The 17,337-nt window shown below is 39.8% G+C and overlaps 2 protein-coding genes across 2 annotated transcripts in view; both read right to left on the reverse strand.

Annotated features, from left to right (window-relative positions):
- LOC306986392 (uncharacterized protein) overlaps positions 1 to 8,511 on the reverse strand; it is a 12,922-nt gene extending 4,411 nt beyond the window's left edge. The window contains exons 1-3 of the mRNA XM_079589591.1: positions 8,492 to 8,511; positions 3,293 to 3,413; positions 2,022 to 2,351 (exon numbers count right to left, since the gene is read on the reverse strand). Coding sequence (XP_079445717.1) covers positions 2,022 to 2,351; positions 3,293 to 3,326 — 364 coding nt within the window. The 5' untranslated portion in view covers positions 3,327 to 3,413; positions 8,492 to 8,511. The remainder of the gene's footprint in view (positions 1 to 2,021; positions 2,352 to 3,292; positions 3,414 to 8,491) is intronic.
- The window catches only part of LOC306986002 (zinc finger protein RFP-like), a 20,539-nt gene continuing 10,874 nt past the window's right edge, over positions 7,673 to 17,337 (reverse strand). The window contains exons 8-14 of the mRNA XM_079588834.1: positions 15,474 to 15,513; positions 13,179 to 13,573; positions 10,464 to 10,559; positions 10,108 to 10,341; positions 9,723 to 9,870; positions 8,966 to 8,992; positions 7,673 to 8,850 (exon numbers count right to left, since the gene is read on the reverse strand). Coding sequence (XP_079444960.1) covers positions 8,312 to 8,850; positions 8,966 to 8,992; positions 9,723 to 9,870; positions 10,108 to 10,341; positions 10,464 to 10,559; positions 13,179 to 13,573; positions 15,474 to 15,513 — 1,479 coding nt within the window. The 3' untranslated portion in view covers positions 7,673 to 8,311. The remainder of the gene's footprint in view (positions 8,851 to 8,965; positions 8,993 to 9,722; positions 9,871 to 10,107; positions 10,342 to 10,463; positions 10,560 to 13,178; positions 13,574 to 15,473; positions 15,514 to 17,337) is intronic.

Here is a 17,337-nt window from a genome sequence, read left to right on the forward strand (position 1 = left end):
GAAACTTTACACTCGCAGAGCTGCCATTTTCTCAACTGAGCGGCTGTACGGTTTAGTTACTCTCTTTACAATTATACATTTGTTCTGAAGGTGTAATGGGTTTAAATATAGAAGTACTTAAAATAAAAAATATAGTAGAATTTGACAGACTTCACCACAAACTTCAAAACACAGAAGTAATTTATATGTTTTATATATTTATGTATTATATTATATATTATATGTATTATATATTTATATAAAATAGTCTCTTCTGCTCTCCATGGCTGCATGTCTTTGATAAAAAAATTGTGAATTATCGTTATCATTTTAAAAAGCTATGTGAATATATTGTAAAGTGTAATTTATTCCTGTGATCAAAGCTGAATTTCCAGCATAATTACTCCAGTCTTCAGTGTCACATGATCCTACACAAATCATATTAATATGATGATCTGATGCTCAAGAAACAGTAAGATTTAAAAATAAATGAACACTTTTTTTCATCAAGGATGCATTAATTGGATCAAAAGTGACAATTAAGACATTTAATTACATACAAAAGCTTTTTTATTTAAAATATTTGCTGTTCTTTTGAACTTTCTATCAAAGAATCCTGAAAAAAATGGTTTTCACAAAAATATTAAGCAGCACATTCAACATTGATAATAAGAACCATTATTAATAATTGAGTACCAATAATAATTGATCATCGTTGAGCTTCAAATCATCGTATTAGAATGAAGGATCATGTGCCACTGAAGACTGGAGTAATGATTCAGCTTTGATCACAGGAATAAATTAATTCTTACTATATATTCACATAGAAAATTATTTAAAAAATTTAAATTCTAATATTTCACACTACATTTTTACTGTATTTTTAATTAAACAAATGCAGCCTTAGTGAGTAGAGGAGACTTATTAAAACATGTTTTATTAATGACTTAACAACCGTCTGACTGTGAATGTGGACGAATGTGTATATCAACGTTCATCTGTTTGATGTCAGATATGAGCTTAAAGGGCATCTTGCAGGGGTTTTTTCTTCAAAATTAATATATAACCTAATAATAAATAATAATAATAAAGTCCCTCTTCCTCTTGAAACTGTCTCCTAATGGCTGACATACACAACACATGCAGGTAAGGGTCTACATAATAGCTTTACTTTTGCCTGATACATGATAATAATCTGTACAATATTGTGATCTGAGCATAGCGTTATACATATCGTCGGCTAACGTGAATATATGTATAACGTTAAGTTGAGACCCCTGCCCCGTTCTCCTCACACCACAGCTCAATGTGTCTCCTCTGACCGTTGTTTTGTCTAATCCTGGCCTGTCTACTCTCTTGGCTTCATATCAGGCACATAATTATATGGCTGAGGTCTGTCATACGAGTAAACATTTAGGCTAGAATTTCCTCAGCGTCCGATCTGTCATTGAGATCCATTGCTTTCCTATTGTTTACTTTGACCGCTCTCCCTCATGTTACGTCACTTCCGGTTTGCCGTAACATGAGGGTTTTTCAAATGCGGACGTAACATTTTCTCACAAAAACGACTCCAGAAGCCTAAATAGCGTTTTTTAAGTATATGTTTATATTTAAATATAGTTCCTACATTATTTTTCTATACATTGGCTCACTGGGTACTCTAACCCGCAACATAGCCTTTAGAGAGTCATTTTTGAAGCTTAAATAGATTTTTTTTAAATGGGTGATGAATATTTCTGAAAGTTATTGTTTGAACAAAAGGTCAGTGAAAACTGGATTTCTCACTTTAAAGCATTACCTTGAGCTGGTTTAGCGCTCAGACTCTGAATAATGCTCAACGGCTTTACAACATCAGTTAGATGCACAAAAGAACTTCATACTACATAATAATAGTTATATTATATAATTCTATAACGATATATAATTCTAAACACTAGGCTACAGTAAATAGACAACAGCTTCCATCGTCCATTATAAACACCTAACAAATTACTAGATTTCAAAAACCTTCAAACTTTTAACATTATGAAGTTTCCTCCAACCGTTTGTTTTCTCAGGAGGAATAATCAGCGTGTGTGTGGTTCTCTCGGGACGGGCCGTGCTGGGGATCACGGTCACTGGGCCTGTGTCCGGTCCTTCAGGTTTATAGACTGAAGTGTTTGGAGCCGAGGCGTTTTCATGGCTTGTATTTGTAGGAAGTTCGGGCAAACCACTCGACTCATCCGCATCAGACCACGTGAGGTTTCCAAAATCTGCCGCTTCTGCTGTTGTCTCGATAGAGTCGGATATGTTTGATATTTCAATAGTGGTCCTCACTGTAGAATATGGTGTCGGGGTGGAGAACATCCCATAATCACACAAGAGAAGAACAGCTGAAAATATAATAAAAGAGGACAAACATAATAAATAATTTTTTTTACATTTCTTAATTTGATTTAGGCAGCAATTAAGTGCATATATTGTATATATACACACACACACACACACACACACACTCTTTTAAAATAAAGTTCTTCATTGGCATCGATGGTTCCATAACGAACCTTTAACATCAATGGAATCTGTTCATTCCACAAAAGAATCTTTAAAGTTAAAAAAAGTTCTTTAGATTTTTAGAATGTTCTTCACACTGAGAAAAAAAATAATATTATTTTGAGAACTGATCACTGAAAGGTTCTTTGAGGAACTAAAAATGTTTTTTTTTTAACCTACTTTTGGAACTGATATCGGTTCCAAAATAGGTTTTAAGCACACATACATACATATATATTATTATTATTTATGAATTCAGCATCTTATGAATCTCATGACATTGCAAACAACCAGAGAAATAAAAACAGACACAAATGAGGCAATAGAAAGACTCTAGAGTTATAAAATGAATGTGAATAGCAGCTCACATCACAAAAAAAAAAAATCATTCATCAAGTTCATATTGAGATCTCGTGACTTTAGATTGGAAATATGGGCACGTTGGTGAGATATCTAAACGTCTTTCTCAGCAAAAACATCTGAGAAACAAGAGAATTTGGCTAAAAGTTCATTCAATCTCTTCGCTATTGAGGAAACCGTTTGAGATATTTAGGAAATCTTGTTTGTCTATGGAAAAAGACAATCGCATATGGATACAGAAAGATATTTTCAGATTTTTTACAATTCAAAGCCAATGATTAAAACATATTATTCTCTTTGAACAGTTTTAATAAACTTTCAGACAAGATAAATGTCATGACCAAAGTTCAAGCACAAGGCTCTACTCAATACGCCAGATCTTCCTGAACAATAGCTGATGAAAGAATGTAAAGTAACTCACCAAAAATGTGTAAAAACCCCCAGTAAGTGCACATCTTTCAGTCGGGTCGTACTTTCCTGACAGTAACAGTCCAGCTCCACCTAACCTGAGTCTCTGCTCTCTGACACTTCGTCATCACAGCCTTTGAATCATGCAAACCACAGCGAGGCCTAAACAGGATGCCAGCAGCTCACTCACACACACACACACACACACACACACACGCATGCAAACCTGCACCTCTTCCAACCGTTCAGAGGAAGCTCAAGAGTAACTACCGGCACTAATGCAAGACCTCACACATCATATCATACATTACATGTTATTACATTAATAATGGTTATAAAAACAGTTCTCTATTCCTTCCCTGATGGATTGCCTCTAAATGTGTTTATATGTGGTTGCAGCAAATGGGCTGCTGGTTTATATATATATATATTTTTTTTAATGTTTGGGTGATAATATAGTTGCATGCTCAGACTTAAATTGTAGAATTAAATCACTACAAATGTGTAATGTTCAATGAATTGTTTTGACGTTTGCAAAAACTGAAATCAATGTATGCTAATATCCAAGAGTGGCCGTTACAGTTTCTCAGTGTACACTGCTCTTATTTTCTTTTGGTAAATAGCACCCCCTGGTGGACACTTGCGTACTGCTCAGACGAGTTTGAACAAGGTCTGCATTTAGACAATAGATTGGTTAATAATAATAATAATTCAGCAAATGTAAAACAAACAGCTTGTTTCACAGACAGAATTTTGCTACACTCTTATAAAAAAGTGGGGCGAGTAAGGCCATCAACGTGGAAAGAGTTTCACATATGCTACTCTAAGCAAGGCCTGAACTTTGTATTTTGAGCACTTCTTGGGTTGTTTTTGCCTCTTCATGATGCTTTGCTTGCTTGCGTCGTCATTTGTAAGTCGCTTTGGACTTACTGCTAAATGACTAAGGGCCCTATCTTGCACCCAACGCAATTGACTTTGTACACCGCCGCATGTATCATTCCTATTCTGCACCCGCGCACAGCGGACTTTTCCCTCCACAGACGCACGTCGGTAAATTAGGGAATGAACTTGCGCTCGCGGGGGCGGTTCAGTGTAAAGAGGAGTGTGTTCCGGCGCAAACGTTCCCTGGTGATATTTTGCAGTTTCAGAAAACAACTCCGCCGCTGACCAGGAGAAACCCAGTCTAAAGACAGCGGCACCGCGCGTTAGTCATATGGTATTTTAAGGGCGCGTGCTTGGCCATTATGTACCGTGTGAACAACACACACACTTTGATTCTCTAATCTAAACGGACGCAGCAGTTTTCATTTTTGCAAATCATACATTATTACAAAGAAACATATTAACACACGAGGGAAATCATTGTTGTGTCCATGAAGATGTGAAAAAAATAGGCATAAATCTAGCAACACATTTACCCAAATTATTATACGCCTGTTTAACTGAAGCTAATTTGTGTGTTTCTCCATCATCCCCAATGTCACTTCTCTGTGTTTTACGGCCCTGACGAGAACGTCGGTCTCCTCGGCTGTGAACCGCTCCTGGCGTGCGCCGGCAAACCCGCCGTTATAATAGCAATCCGCCGTGGAACAAGCGCGTCTGCTCTTAAAGGGAATGTGAGAGGACGCTCTGATTGGTTTATTTCACGTTACGCCCAAACCACACCTATGAGTAATGAAGCGACTTCAGACCAACACATTTCAGATTTGGCCGGGATCCACCCACAAAGTTACTTGCGTTTTGCGTTTTTTACTTGCGTTTCAGATCGTTAAAATAGGGCTCTAAATGTTAATGTAAAATGTAACGTCTCGGTTCCCTCCTTTAGGAAAAGGTCGTTACATACGTAACCCTTTCAGTCAGTCACAATCGACATTGCATCAGACGTGAAGTGACAAATTAATTGGGATCCCTACCAAATCGCCACTATTGGTGACCCTTCCAGCGCTCCACAGAGAAGATCAAACACTGCTGTTCCGCTTGACCCGTACAGTAAGACTATTTGGATAACATTGGGAAAGCGTGCCTCAAGGAACGCTTCGAATGCCATATCTTGCCTGTAGGGAGGTAACATGTGGAGGTTACACATATGGACTGGCCTTTAGGGCAGTGCTACATTGGGAATGTCTCTATGGTTGCTCCGGCCTAGTTAGGGGAGAGTCAACACTGGCAGGGACGGCAGGGCGGGCTCTCCCAAGGGAAAGACACGTGGAAAAATACACATATGGGATCGCCGTAGCCCGTAGGGATCACAACATATGGGCATCTAGCCAAGCAAAGGGTTACACTTCTGCATACGAGTGTCAAGCCTGGTGTCGGAGGAACTCCAACAAAGTTTGCCAGCTGGGGAACTCAACTGAGGAGCAGGATCAGCACACGTATCCAGTCTTTAGGAGGGGAATGGCACAGCAAGCAGGTCTCCGGTGTTTTCTGGCTGCTTGAGGCGAGTACACAGAAGGACAAGGGCTGTACACAGAGATTATAGAACCTCACAAACGTGTTGGGTGTCGCCCAGCCCGCAGCAACACTCCTAGTCGAGTGAGCTCTCAACCCGAGTGGGCACGGCTCGCCGTGGGTAGGGTACGCAACGCAACTGCCAACAGCAACGGTCTTAGTACTGAGCCTTGTGGTACACCATACTGAACTTGTGATTGATAAGACATCTCTTCATGATAACGGTCAGATAAGTATGATTTAAACCATGCTAGTGCAATTCCACTAATGCCGACATAATGTTCGAGTCTATTTAAAAGGATGTTGTGGTCGATAGTGTCAAATGCAGCACTAAGATCGAGTAACACTAATACAACCACAACCACGATCGGATGATAAGAGCAAATCATTTGTGACTCTAACGAGAGCTGTCTCGGTATTATGGTACGGTCTAAATCCTGACTGAAAATCCACGCAGATATCATTTCTTTCTAAAAAGGAACATAGGTGTGAAGATACCGCATTTTCTAATATCTTTGACAGAAAAGGCAGATTCGAGATCGGCCTGTAATTGACTAATTCTGTAGGATCAAGTTGCAGTTTTTTAACAAGCGTTTTAATCATAGCCAGCTTAAAAACTTTTGGTACATATCCTAACAACAAAGATTAATTAATGATATTAAGAAGAGGATCTATGACCTATATTGTGCAAGCTTTGAGTATGTTTGTCTGAGTTGAGACATGCAATACATTTTTGTGGATGTGCCACTAAAGGCAGTGTTTAGTGTCACGTTTGATTTTTGTGTGTGTGTGTTTTTAGCACAAGTACTATACGTTGTAGTGTTGCCAAGTCTAATTCATTTCCGCATAAGGAACCGAAGAATCGTTTTTTGAACCTGTAGGGTTGAAAGTATTTCAAGATATTTGAAAATGAACAAAGACATTTGTTTTTATTGTTTTCCATCCCCTCTTTCTACCACAAGGACAGTTTGCTGATAGTGAACAGTGCTGATAGTGATCAAGGCCTGTAGGCCAAACTGGATGGACACCGGGGTCTATGAATGGCCACACCTTTAGTACGTTGGGGGAAGTTGTAATTATCTGATTGGTCAGTTTGAATGTCTCACATTTGGGTTTTAGTCACCTGGAAAGGATAAAAGAAGATTGTAACTGTTGCTCTGCCTCTTTTATTCTCTGGCTCTCTTCTTATTCTCTGGCTCCCATCCTTGGGGCACTCTCTCTTTACCTCCTCTTTTCTTTGCGTTTATGTCTCTCTCTGTCTCTCTCTCTCTCTGGTAACATTTTACATATATGCTGGGTACAATTAATGGTATAAGTTATTATCATCTCATACATCTATTTTGTAACAATTTTAAGTGCAACCATAACCATATCTTGTCAATAAACCATTTTTAATTACAAATAGTGTGCTAACTAGTTTTGATTTGATATTTACTTTGAAGTGCTACCTATTGCAATACAATATCGTCACTCTCTATAGCAAAGCTCTCCCACATATTAAGCTATTGTAACTGCGCTTATTTCCATCGCTGGTATAAGTAGCAGTGGGTGGTAATAGACAAGAAATGTAGTTTTCTACCATCTTGCTGACAATGTTTCTTTAGTCATTCGGCAGTCTTGCAGCCTGAACCCCTGCAGGAAGACCACCCTTACAAACCGGTTCATTGAAACGAACTGTCCAAAAGAACCGGTTCAAAAAACGATTCTTTGGTTCCTTACGTCATCAAGCAATGATGGCACTACGCATTTATTTTCTAACAACTCAGTGCTGTACTGCACCTTTTGAAATGCAGCTTGTAAAATAAAATCGCATCTGGCATTCGGAAAACTACTCCATTGTACTTCCTTCCTAACTCCTGCCAGGCCTCTCGACAACACTCTACATGATAGTGCATTTGCATAATAATTACTAAGCTGTTTAGTTTACAAGAAATATCAGTTATAGAATTTAATACTTGTCTTTATTCAGATGCTGGAGTTATTACAATATAAACCAAAAATCACTCTTTCACAAAGAGTTCAATGTTAACAGCTGGAGAGGAGAGAGAAAAAGGCTTTAGAAATTTCCTTACAAAATAACATGTAGAAACTCAAGTTTGAAAATTCAGTATATTATGTAGAATGTCACCGTATAATATTAAATCATATTTTGTAAAATGTCATAGTAGATTTAAAAAGCAAAGTATAAATTAAAGTTAGAAGCAAACAAATCTTGTTTTCTGTTGGGTTAGAAAATATAAACTCGTAATAAATTGGCCAATCAAATGTAACCATGGTTAAATATTTGGTAAAACTTTAGTTTAGGGTCCAATTCTCACTATTAACTAGTTTATTATTACCAGGATATTGGCAGATATATTAGCAGGATATTTATTAGTACATATAAAGCACACATATTAATGCCTTAATACACCCAATACCTAAACTTACCTACTTACTAACTATTAATAAACAGTAATTAGGAGTTTATTGAGGCATAAGTTGTTAATAGTAAGAATTAAACCTTAATCTAAAGTGTGAACATATTATTTCACACAACATAACTCACAAATATTTAATTATAGTTTATGTTTTTTTCATTTTAACTGACAGGAGTGATGATCAGTGGGTTTGAGTTTTTACCTTCATCATTATTGCATGGGCTGAAATATGGATAGAGTTTGTCAGTGAAAGTCTGACCAGTGTAAGAGTAGATATGAGATCTGGACCCCACGTCATAAAAAGAGACTAGACCCTCTTCATAATCCACAAACACACCAACCTTCTCAGGTGTCTCTATCTGAGGGAATATAACCGCTGGATCATCACAAGCTATATATCGATCCTCATTCATCAGAATCAGAGTCCAGACTCCATCCTCAGGTCTCAGTCTGATCTCCCCTTTCCTGTTAATGGATTCTCTTATCACTCCTAAACTCCACTCAGTCTTTCCCTTCACCTGCACCTCATAGTAAAATCTCCCTGAACTGAATCCCTGCTTTGCCAGAACACGAAGACCCTGATCAAATCTCTTTGGGTTTTCTGGGACGTCCTGCTCAATGTCTCCATGACTGACTTGTTTTCCATCATCAGACAGGATGAGATGTGGATTCGCTGTATCAGGATCCAGAGTCACATCCACTGAGAGAGATCAGACATTATCAATCAACTTCAGAGCACACTTTTTCAGACGTACAGTAAATAATACAGATTATATAAAAAAGTATTGAAGAAAATGGTGTCAATCAAACTGTACCTGCAAACTTCTGCACAAACTTCAACCCTGTGGACACAGATGACAATATAATCATAAATTATTCATAGAACTAATTTCAGTGAGTTTTTCTGTATTGGCAGCATCAGTGGCATGGAAATGTTGTTCGTCCATTTGTTTGTAAAACAATGCAGAATGTTTTTATACTTACAATAGAGGTCTATAAGACAAACATTGAGGATTTAACCCTCATACTGTGTTTGCCTGGCTTGGTGTTTAGGGGTCAATATGACCCCGAACATTTATAGAGCGATTGTATAAAAAATGCAGGGATTTATATGACGTCCACCTGTGAATGCAGACACGACGGCTGGATTGCGTTTACATTACACTGAGATCCGATCACAAAGCGTCCTCGACTACCTCTGGACCTGGACACGCTGATCGGACAACATTCCCATCAGAAGCTCGTCTACACTTGTCTTTTCAATGTGGATGTGGACAACATCCGGATACAGGTCGCACGTTAATGCCAAGTGTAAACATAGCATTACTTACTGGGTTTCCATTACACATGTACACAGATAGTTACATCCTTCCCTTGTCATTAAAGTAAAACTGCTTAAACATGAGTTTACATGGATAAAACTTAACAGGGTTAGTTGTTTTATTACATTTTTGAAACAGTGCGGTCCTTTACAAACTGAAATTAAATTGGATTTAACCCATAATATTCCTTAAAAATAATGACAAAAAAGTTAATGGCAAAAAAAATCTACTGTATTTGATATTCACATACCAGTTTGACTGAGTTTTTCATGTAGTGTCTCAAGAGTTTTCTTCAGTTGAGTCAGGGCTCTATACAGAGAGTTCACATTCGCATCAGAGTCAATCCTGATCTCAGTCCAGTTCTTGGTGTGTGGACGACTGTCCAGCGATGAGCACATCTACAGCAGGAGAGAGAAGACTGTTAAATGTTATTTTTATATTTAAAGTTTATATGTTTTACACATTACCTTTCAAACAGTCAACTAATTTTTCAAATTTGACTTTATTACCTTTTCAGTTTTTTTTGTACAATTTCTAACAGACTGGTACAAATAAAATGTTCAAGCAGCTCATCAGGTTTGTGAACAGAGTGTTTGTCCTGTATATGAGGACTGATGAGAGAGATGTTCACAGACCTGTACGAGACGGAGATGATCTTCAGTGTGTGAGAGCTGCTCCAGCTCAGTGTTTCTCCTCTTCAGCTCAGTGATCTCCTGATGCAGATCTTTAATGAGATCTTCAGCCTGTTTCTCTGCTGCTTTCTGCTGTTCCTCCATCATCTTCAGCAGATCAGACTGAGATTTCTCAATGGAGCGGATCAGATCAGTGAAGATCTCAACACTGGAGGATTTCTCTTCCTCTGTGTTTCTCTGATGAATGAGATCAAATGGAAGATCTATTACATTTTATCTATTTAATTGAGAACCTTTATTAAGCAGATTGAAATATTTTAATGCATTATCAATTTTACAACGTTTTAACTTCCACTCACCTTTCTCAGCTCTACTGAGTGCTGGATCTCTTGAATCTTCTTTATTCTGTCCTGGATCATCTGATGAACGTCAGTTTGTCTCTTAGCCAGATTATTCTACATCCAGTGAAAAACACATAACTTTATCCTCTGGAAAAAAACGTATTAAAAGTGGCTGGAAATGTCTTTGAGGATAACATTCTTAAAAAGTTGACAAAATCAGCTTTTAGCAGATTTATAATAAAAAAAACAAGTGGAAGGCAGAGGCCCCGACGACCCGATCTCTGGACACGGAAACTGGCTTTAGGGACGTGGAACGTCACCTCACTGCCCGGGAAGGAGCCTGAGCTTGTGTCAGGAGATAGACGGGATCACCTTCACGCACGGCTTCTGGAACCACACTCCTTGAGAGAGGCTGGACTCTCTACCACTCTGAAGTTGCACATGGTGAGAGGCGGCAGGCTGGTGTGGGTTTGCATATAGCCCCCCAGCTCAGCCGCCATGTTTTTGAGTTCACCCCGGTGAACGAGAGGGTCGCTTCCCTACTACGCCTTCGGGTCGGGGACAGGTCTCTCACTGTCGTGTGTGCCTACGGGCCGAACGGTAGTGCAGAATACCCGGCTCTCTTAGGGTCTCTGCGAGGGGTGCTGGAAAGTGCTCCGACTGAGGACTCCGTCGTTCTACTGGGGGGCTTAAACGCCCACCTGGGCAACGACGGTAACACCTGGAGGGGCGTGATTGGGAGGTACAGTCTCCCTGATCTTAACCCAAGTGGTGTTCTGTTATTGGACTTCTGTGCTAGTCACAGCTTGTCCATAACGAACACCATGTTCAAGCATAAGGTTGTCCATCAGTGCACGTGGCACCAGGCCGGAGGTCGATGATCGACTTTGTGGTCGTTTTATCCGGGAGGGGCGGAGCTGTCAACTAATCACCACTTGGTGGTGAGTTGGATCCGATGGCGGGGGAGGAAGCTGGACAGACTCAGCAGATCCAAACGTACTGTGAGGGTCTGTTGGGAATGTTTGGCTGAGTCCCCTGTCAGAGAGATCTTCAACTCCCACATCCGGCGGAGCTTCGACCGGACCCCGAGGGAGTCTGGAGATATTGAGTCCAAGTGGACCATGTTCTCCACCTCCATTGTCGAAGCGGCCGCTCGGAGCTGTGGCCGTAAGGTCTCCGCTGCCTGTCGAGGCAGCAATCCCCGAACCTGGTGGTTTACACCGGAAGTATGGGATGCCGTCAAGCTGAAGGAGGAGTCCTATCAGGCCTGGCTGGCTTCTGGGACTCTTGAGCCAGCTGATGGGTACCAGCAGGCCAAGCGGACTGCAGCCCAGGTGGTTGTGGAGGCAAAAAAATCTGGCCTGGGAGGAGTTCGGTGAGACCATGGAGAAGGACTATCGGTTGGCATCGAAGAGATTCTGGCAAACGGCCCGGTGCCTCAGGAGGGGGAAGCAGTGCCCTACCAACAATGTTTACAGTGGAGGTGGGCAGCTGTTGACCTCAACTGGGGATATCGTCGGACGGTGGAAGGAATACTTCGAGAATCTCCACAATCCCACTGACACGTCTTCCATTGAGGAAGCAGAGGCTGAGGTCTCAGAGGTGGACTCGTCCATCACCCAAGCTGAAGTCACCGAGGTAGTCAAGAAGCTCCTCTGTGGCAAGGCACCGGTGGTGGATGAGATCCGCCCTGAGTACCTCAAGTCTCTGGATGTTGTGGGGCTGTCTTGGCTGACACGTCTCTGCAACATCGCGTGGCGGGTGGGGACAGTGCCTCTGGACTGGCAGACCGGGGTAGTGGTACCTCTTTTTAAGAAGGGGGACCGGAGGGTGTGTTCCAACTACAGGGGGATCACACTTTTCAGCCTCCCCGGGAATATCTATGCCAGGGTACTGGAGAGGAGAATACGGCCGATTGTATAACCTCGGATTCAGGAGGAACAGTGCGGTTTTCGTCCAGGCCGTGGAACACTGGACCAGCTCTATACCCTCTACAGGGTGCTGGAGGGTTCATGGGAGTTTGACCAACCAATCCACATGTGCTTTATGGATTTGGAGAAGGCATTCGACTGTGTCCCTCGAGGTGTCCTGTGGAGGAGCTCTGGGAGTATGGGGTCTGGGGCCCTTTGTTAAATGCTGTCCGGTCCCTTCGCATTGCCGGCAGTAAGTCAGACTTGTTCCCGGTGCATGTTGGACTCCGGCAGGGCTGCCCTTTGTCACCGGTTCTGTTCATAATTTTTATGTACAGAATTGCTAGGCGTAGCCAGGGGCCGGAGGGTGTCCGGTTTGGGGACCACACGATTTTGTCTCTGCTTTTTGCGGATGATGTTGTCATGTTGGCCCCATCAGACCAGGACCTTCAGCATGCACTGGAAAGGTATGCAGCCGAGTGTGAAGCGGCTGGGATGAGAATCAGCACCTCCAAGTTCAAGGCCATGGTTCTCAGTCGGAAAAGCGTGGCTTGCCCCGCTTCAGGTTGGTGGAGGTGTTCAAGTATCTTGGGGTCTTGTTCACGAGGGAAGGATGGAACGGGAGATTGACAGACGGATCGGTGCAAGAAAAAAGTAGATTTTTCTTAAATTATTTTGATAATTGATTTTGATTTCATTTTATAACACTTCATTAAAAAAAAGTTACATTCTTACTATTCAAAAATAACCAGGAATAGCCAATGTTGTCGTCCTTATAAGCTTATAAGGGTTTAAGTGTTTTCTTTGTACTGTATCTCTTTACCTTCTTCTCTCGACTCTCCTCCTCAATAGGAACAGTGTTGTGAGTCCTGTGTTCTCCTTCAGTGCAGAACAGACAAACACACGTCTGGTCATCTCTACAGAACAGCTCCAGAGGTCTCTCGTGTTTCTGGCATATATAATCCTCCAGATTCTCCACAGCATTGATCAGTGTGTGTTTCTTTAGACGTGGGACACTAAGATGAGGCTCCAGATGAGAGTCACAGTAAGAGCTTTGACACATCAGGCAGGTCTTCACCGCTTTCTGCTTTCTTTCACCACCACAGACGTCACAGAACACCTCAGATTCTCCTAGATTGAGCTTCTCCTTAAAGTGTTGCACAGTCTCTCTGACTGTTGTATTGATCTTGAGATCAGGACCACTAGAGGATGCCATGACTGAAAATAAGTAATAACGACAATATATTATCCACACTGAAGAGAGCAACTTTCATAATACGTTATGTAATAATGTAATATTTAAGTTATGTAATTTAGTTTGTGTTCTAAAATGAAAATTAGCCCATGATTTACTCACCCTGAAGCCACCCTAGGTGTATCTTCCAAGTTTGATAATGGGAGTTAATGGTAATGATAACTAATGATAATGAGAGTTCCGGCCGTCTGCTGGAAGCTAGTTATTTTAGTCGATAAAGTTTTACTTTTAAATATGGATATTTTTCCTTCACGAATGCATCGCTTCACTTTAATCATGAATAGATGCGCTTTGATGGACTTTCAAAGACATACAGCCAATCACTCCCATTATAAAGCTTGGAAGAGCCAGGACACTGATTGTATTTTTCAAAAAGATGAATGTTATATAGCTACATCTTTTTGGGTGAACTAACGCTTTAAAGGCCCGATATACTTCAAGTGAAATCGAAGAACGAACTGACGTGAAGTAATTTTGAACAAAATCAGGCCAAAACGAACTTCGTTTGGAGTTTGTTTTTGGAGTTCGAAACGGCTTGCCAAAGCAAACTTTCCGGAAAAGTTCGCTCCGGCTGCTAAACACCTTTGTACTGGCGAGAAGTTGTACTTCTGATGAAACAAGACACTGACACTATTTTTCATCTTTAATTCGATAAAGCTGCTTGATTTTAAACAATTTATTGTACTAAGCGCCGTATAAACAAACTTGACGAGACTAGAGTGCCGAATTGCAGAGCCCGGACAAACATATCCACGTTGCAATGAAGATGCTTTTCTTATGCTTTTTTTTTTTTTTTTAATGCTTGCTTTTTCTCAATTTTGTTTTGTGTTGGGTTTACATATTCAAACATGAGAAGAAGAATCTAAGGCCGGTAGCCAGCCTAGTGGAGTTTTTTTTTTTTTTCTTCAAAGTGAAAAAAACAAAACAAATATTTACTACAATGTTGTCTACTAACCTTTTTCAGTTCAACCACTGTGTGAAGAGCATTCAACTGTTTCATTATCTGAAATATGCTTGTATATTATTTGGGATGAATAACAAAAACTCCCACCCCCCAAAAAATTCACATGACAGACCTAGTAATCTTTTTTTAAAGTGTTTTTATTTCACGTTCTGAAACTTGAATTTTTAAAGAATTCACTTTTTTACATTAACATTTGTAAGATCACTACCTTATAATTTGTCAGCAAACTAAGCTTGTTTTAAAGTGTAAAGGTGCTTTATTTGGCCTATACTGCTATACACACACACACACACACACGCTATGTAGGGGGGGGGGGGGGGGGGGGGGGGGGGGGGTTGGGAGAAATGCACCCCCGAGAAAGTTTGTGCATACCGGTATGTGCATTTCAAGACATTTAAAGGCCAATTATTTACAATATAGCTTTAATATTAATACCATGTCAGTGGGCAGTAGCCTATATTATCAATAGCTTCTCTCTCCTCATCTCGATCACTCTTACTTTTTCTCTCAGTCTCCTGATCTTGCCCTGTTTATTTCCCTCCTAAAGCTGAGCTTTGACTGATAGAGTCTTTTTGATTTTCGTCTGTCAGTGAAGATAGTAAACATAGGGTCAACTGATATTTAACCTATTTTTTTATCCATAATTTTCTTAGACAAGTTAATTTACTTTAGGCTACGAGCGCTTGGTATTCATTCACAATATGTACACATTTGTTATTAATCTCACATTGACAGTTGCTAATTACATTCCATGAATCAGGTAAATTATACAGGACTATTTTCAAATCAAAATTGCGAAATTAGACAAAAGTTTATTAGTTTGCCTGATTATTTTTGACGGTTGTCATTTCTATCCTAAAACAGCTGTCAAATATGAAATGTTAAGTTTAGCTACTTACGTCTTATCTCGCATTTTTTGGCCAAAGCGTCGACTCGAGTCTGGAATTCACACACTCAACCGGTTCTGTGAACATTAACTCTGCCTACTTTGATTTGATTGGTCATCCCAAATATTTTGACATTGACGAACAGTGACAGACTATTATGAGGCAACTCAGATGAGACGATCTGTCTATATAGAGAGCCTAAGTCCCGCCCCTCCGCTTCCGGCTCATGGGACCTTATTTCGGAAAAAATATGTATGGAAGTCAATGGCGAGAGATAACTTATCTTTTTATTCCGTCTGAACTGTCCCCTGAACTACACATATGATGTTTGTCAATTTAAAAGGTAAATATGAAAGTCAAGAAAGTCGCAGTTTGTCATAAAACAGAAGAGTAACGTTTAGTTGTATGTGAAAATCGCTCGATGAACTACATCTCTCGTCTCGCACTATGTAGCCTACGTCACAAGATCCGTTGCTCGTATGTGTGTATTCTGGCTCAAAACACGAGTCAGGCATGACGGCGTAACGTAAGGATTATAATGTAAGACTATAGAAAAAATGACAGACGTTAGCTTCAGTAAAGTTAGCTTCATTCATTGAGAGAAAAGGTATGACGTCGCATGTGCGCCTTCTGGGTTTGTAGTCTTTGTAATTACGTATTTTCACAGTCTTATACCTCAACAGTTTTACATCAAACTGCGACTTTCTTGACTTTAAAATGTATCTTTTAAATTGACAAACATCATATGTGTAATTCGGGGCACAATTCAAACGAGATCAAAATATTTGTTGTCTCTCGCCATTGACTACCATACAATATTTTTCCGAAATAAGGTCCCATGGTGGTCGACCGGAAGGGGAGGGACTTAGGCTCTCTATATAAAGGAAAACACAGAAAGGGGTGAAAGTGTAATTTAAAAAATAATATAATAACCCACTAAACAAACAACTGTAAACACCAGGTTTAATTTTTGTTTAATGGACTTGTGACTTTAGAAAAAAACATAATTCTGATTGTTCTTTCATTCATTCTGTCGCCAGTTCAAGTACCGGTACTTCCTGTTTTCTCTAAAGTGTGACTTAATTACAGCCAAAAAATGACATAGCCTACTTTTATCAACCAACGATCTGATGCTGCTTCCAAATGCTACCAAACTACTGAACTAGTTAGTGAATATCAGATCTGGTTGTTAATTTCAGAGTTTCTGAAAATAAATTTAGTTTGAAGAAGCTTCCTGCTCATCTGTACAGTTTCACTTTTACTTGAGTCTTTACTCACCTGTCCTGCGGTGATGACGTCATATAGCTCCGCCCATAATCATAAATATGGACCAGTTCCTCATTCATCCCTGCTGAGTGTGTAAACGTGTAAGACACTTTTAGAATATAAAGTTACAGTTTATACATTTGCAGCTTGATAGAAATGACACACACTAAACATGATTCACAGTGAAATCTTCTGTGATTTCCTGGTTCTTGTACAAAGGTAAAACAATAGCCTACAATTTTATAAAGCCATTTGAAGTCATGTAAAACTTATGAGTCTAATATTTCATAATGCATGGCAGTTATTTCATAAATTATCAGATTATTAAAGTTTCTTTAATGTTGTTTTATCTTTTTATGACATTCGTCTGCTTTGTCAGTGCATGTTACAAGAAAGATGGTTTCAAATCACTGAAGAGTTGCTTTTAAAGTCACTTGCTCTACTTACAATGCTAAACATTATATCCAATATCAACATGTGTATCTTTACAATATTTATTTTGTAACTGTAAAGTGGCATTATACCAACAAATAATCTTCCTTCACAGCATACAGACCCGACTAATAAATATTAAAACTCATTTGTCCTGTCAACTATTTTCATTATAAAT

Source organism: Phoxinus phoxinus (genome assembly GCF_949152265.1).
Source record: "Phoxinus phoxinus genome assembly, chromosome: 18".
NCBI lineage: Eukaryota > Metazoa > Chordata > Actinopteri > Cypriniformes > Leuciscidae > Phoxinus > Phoxinus phoxinus.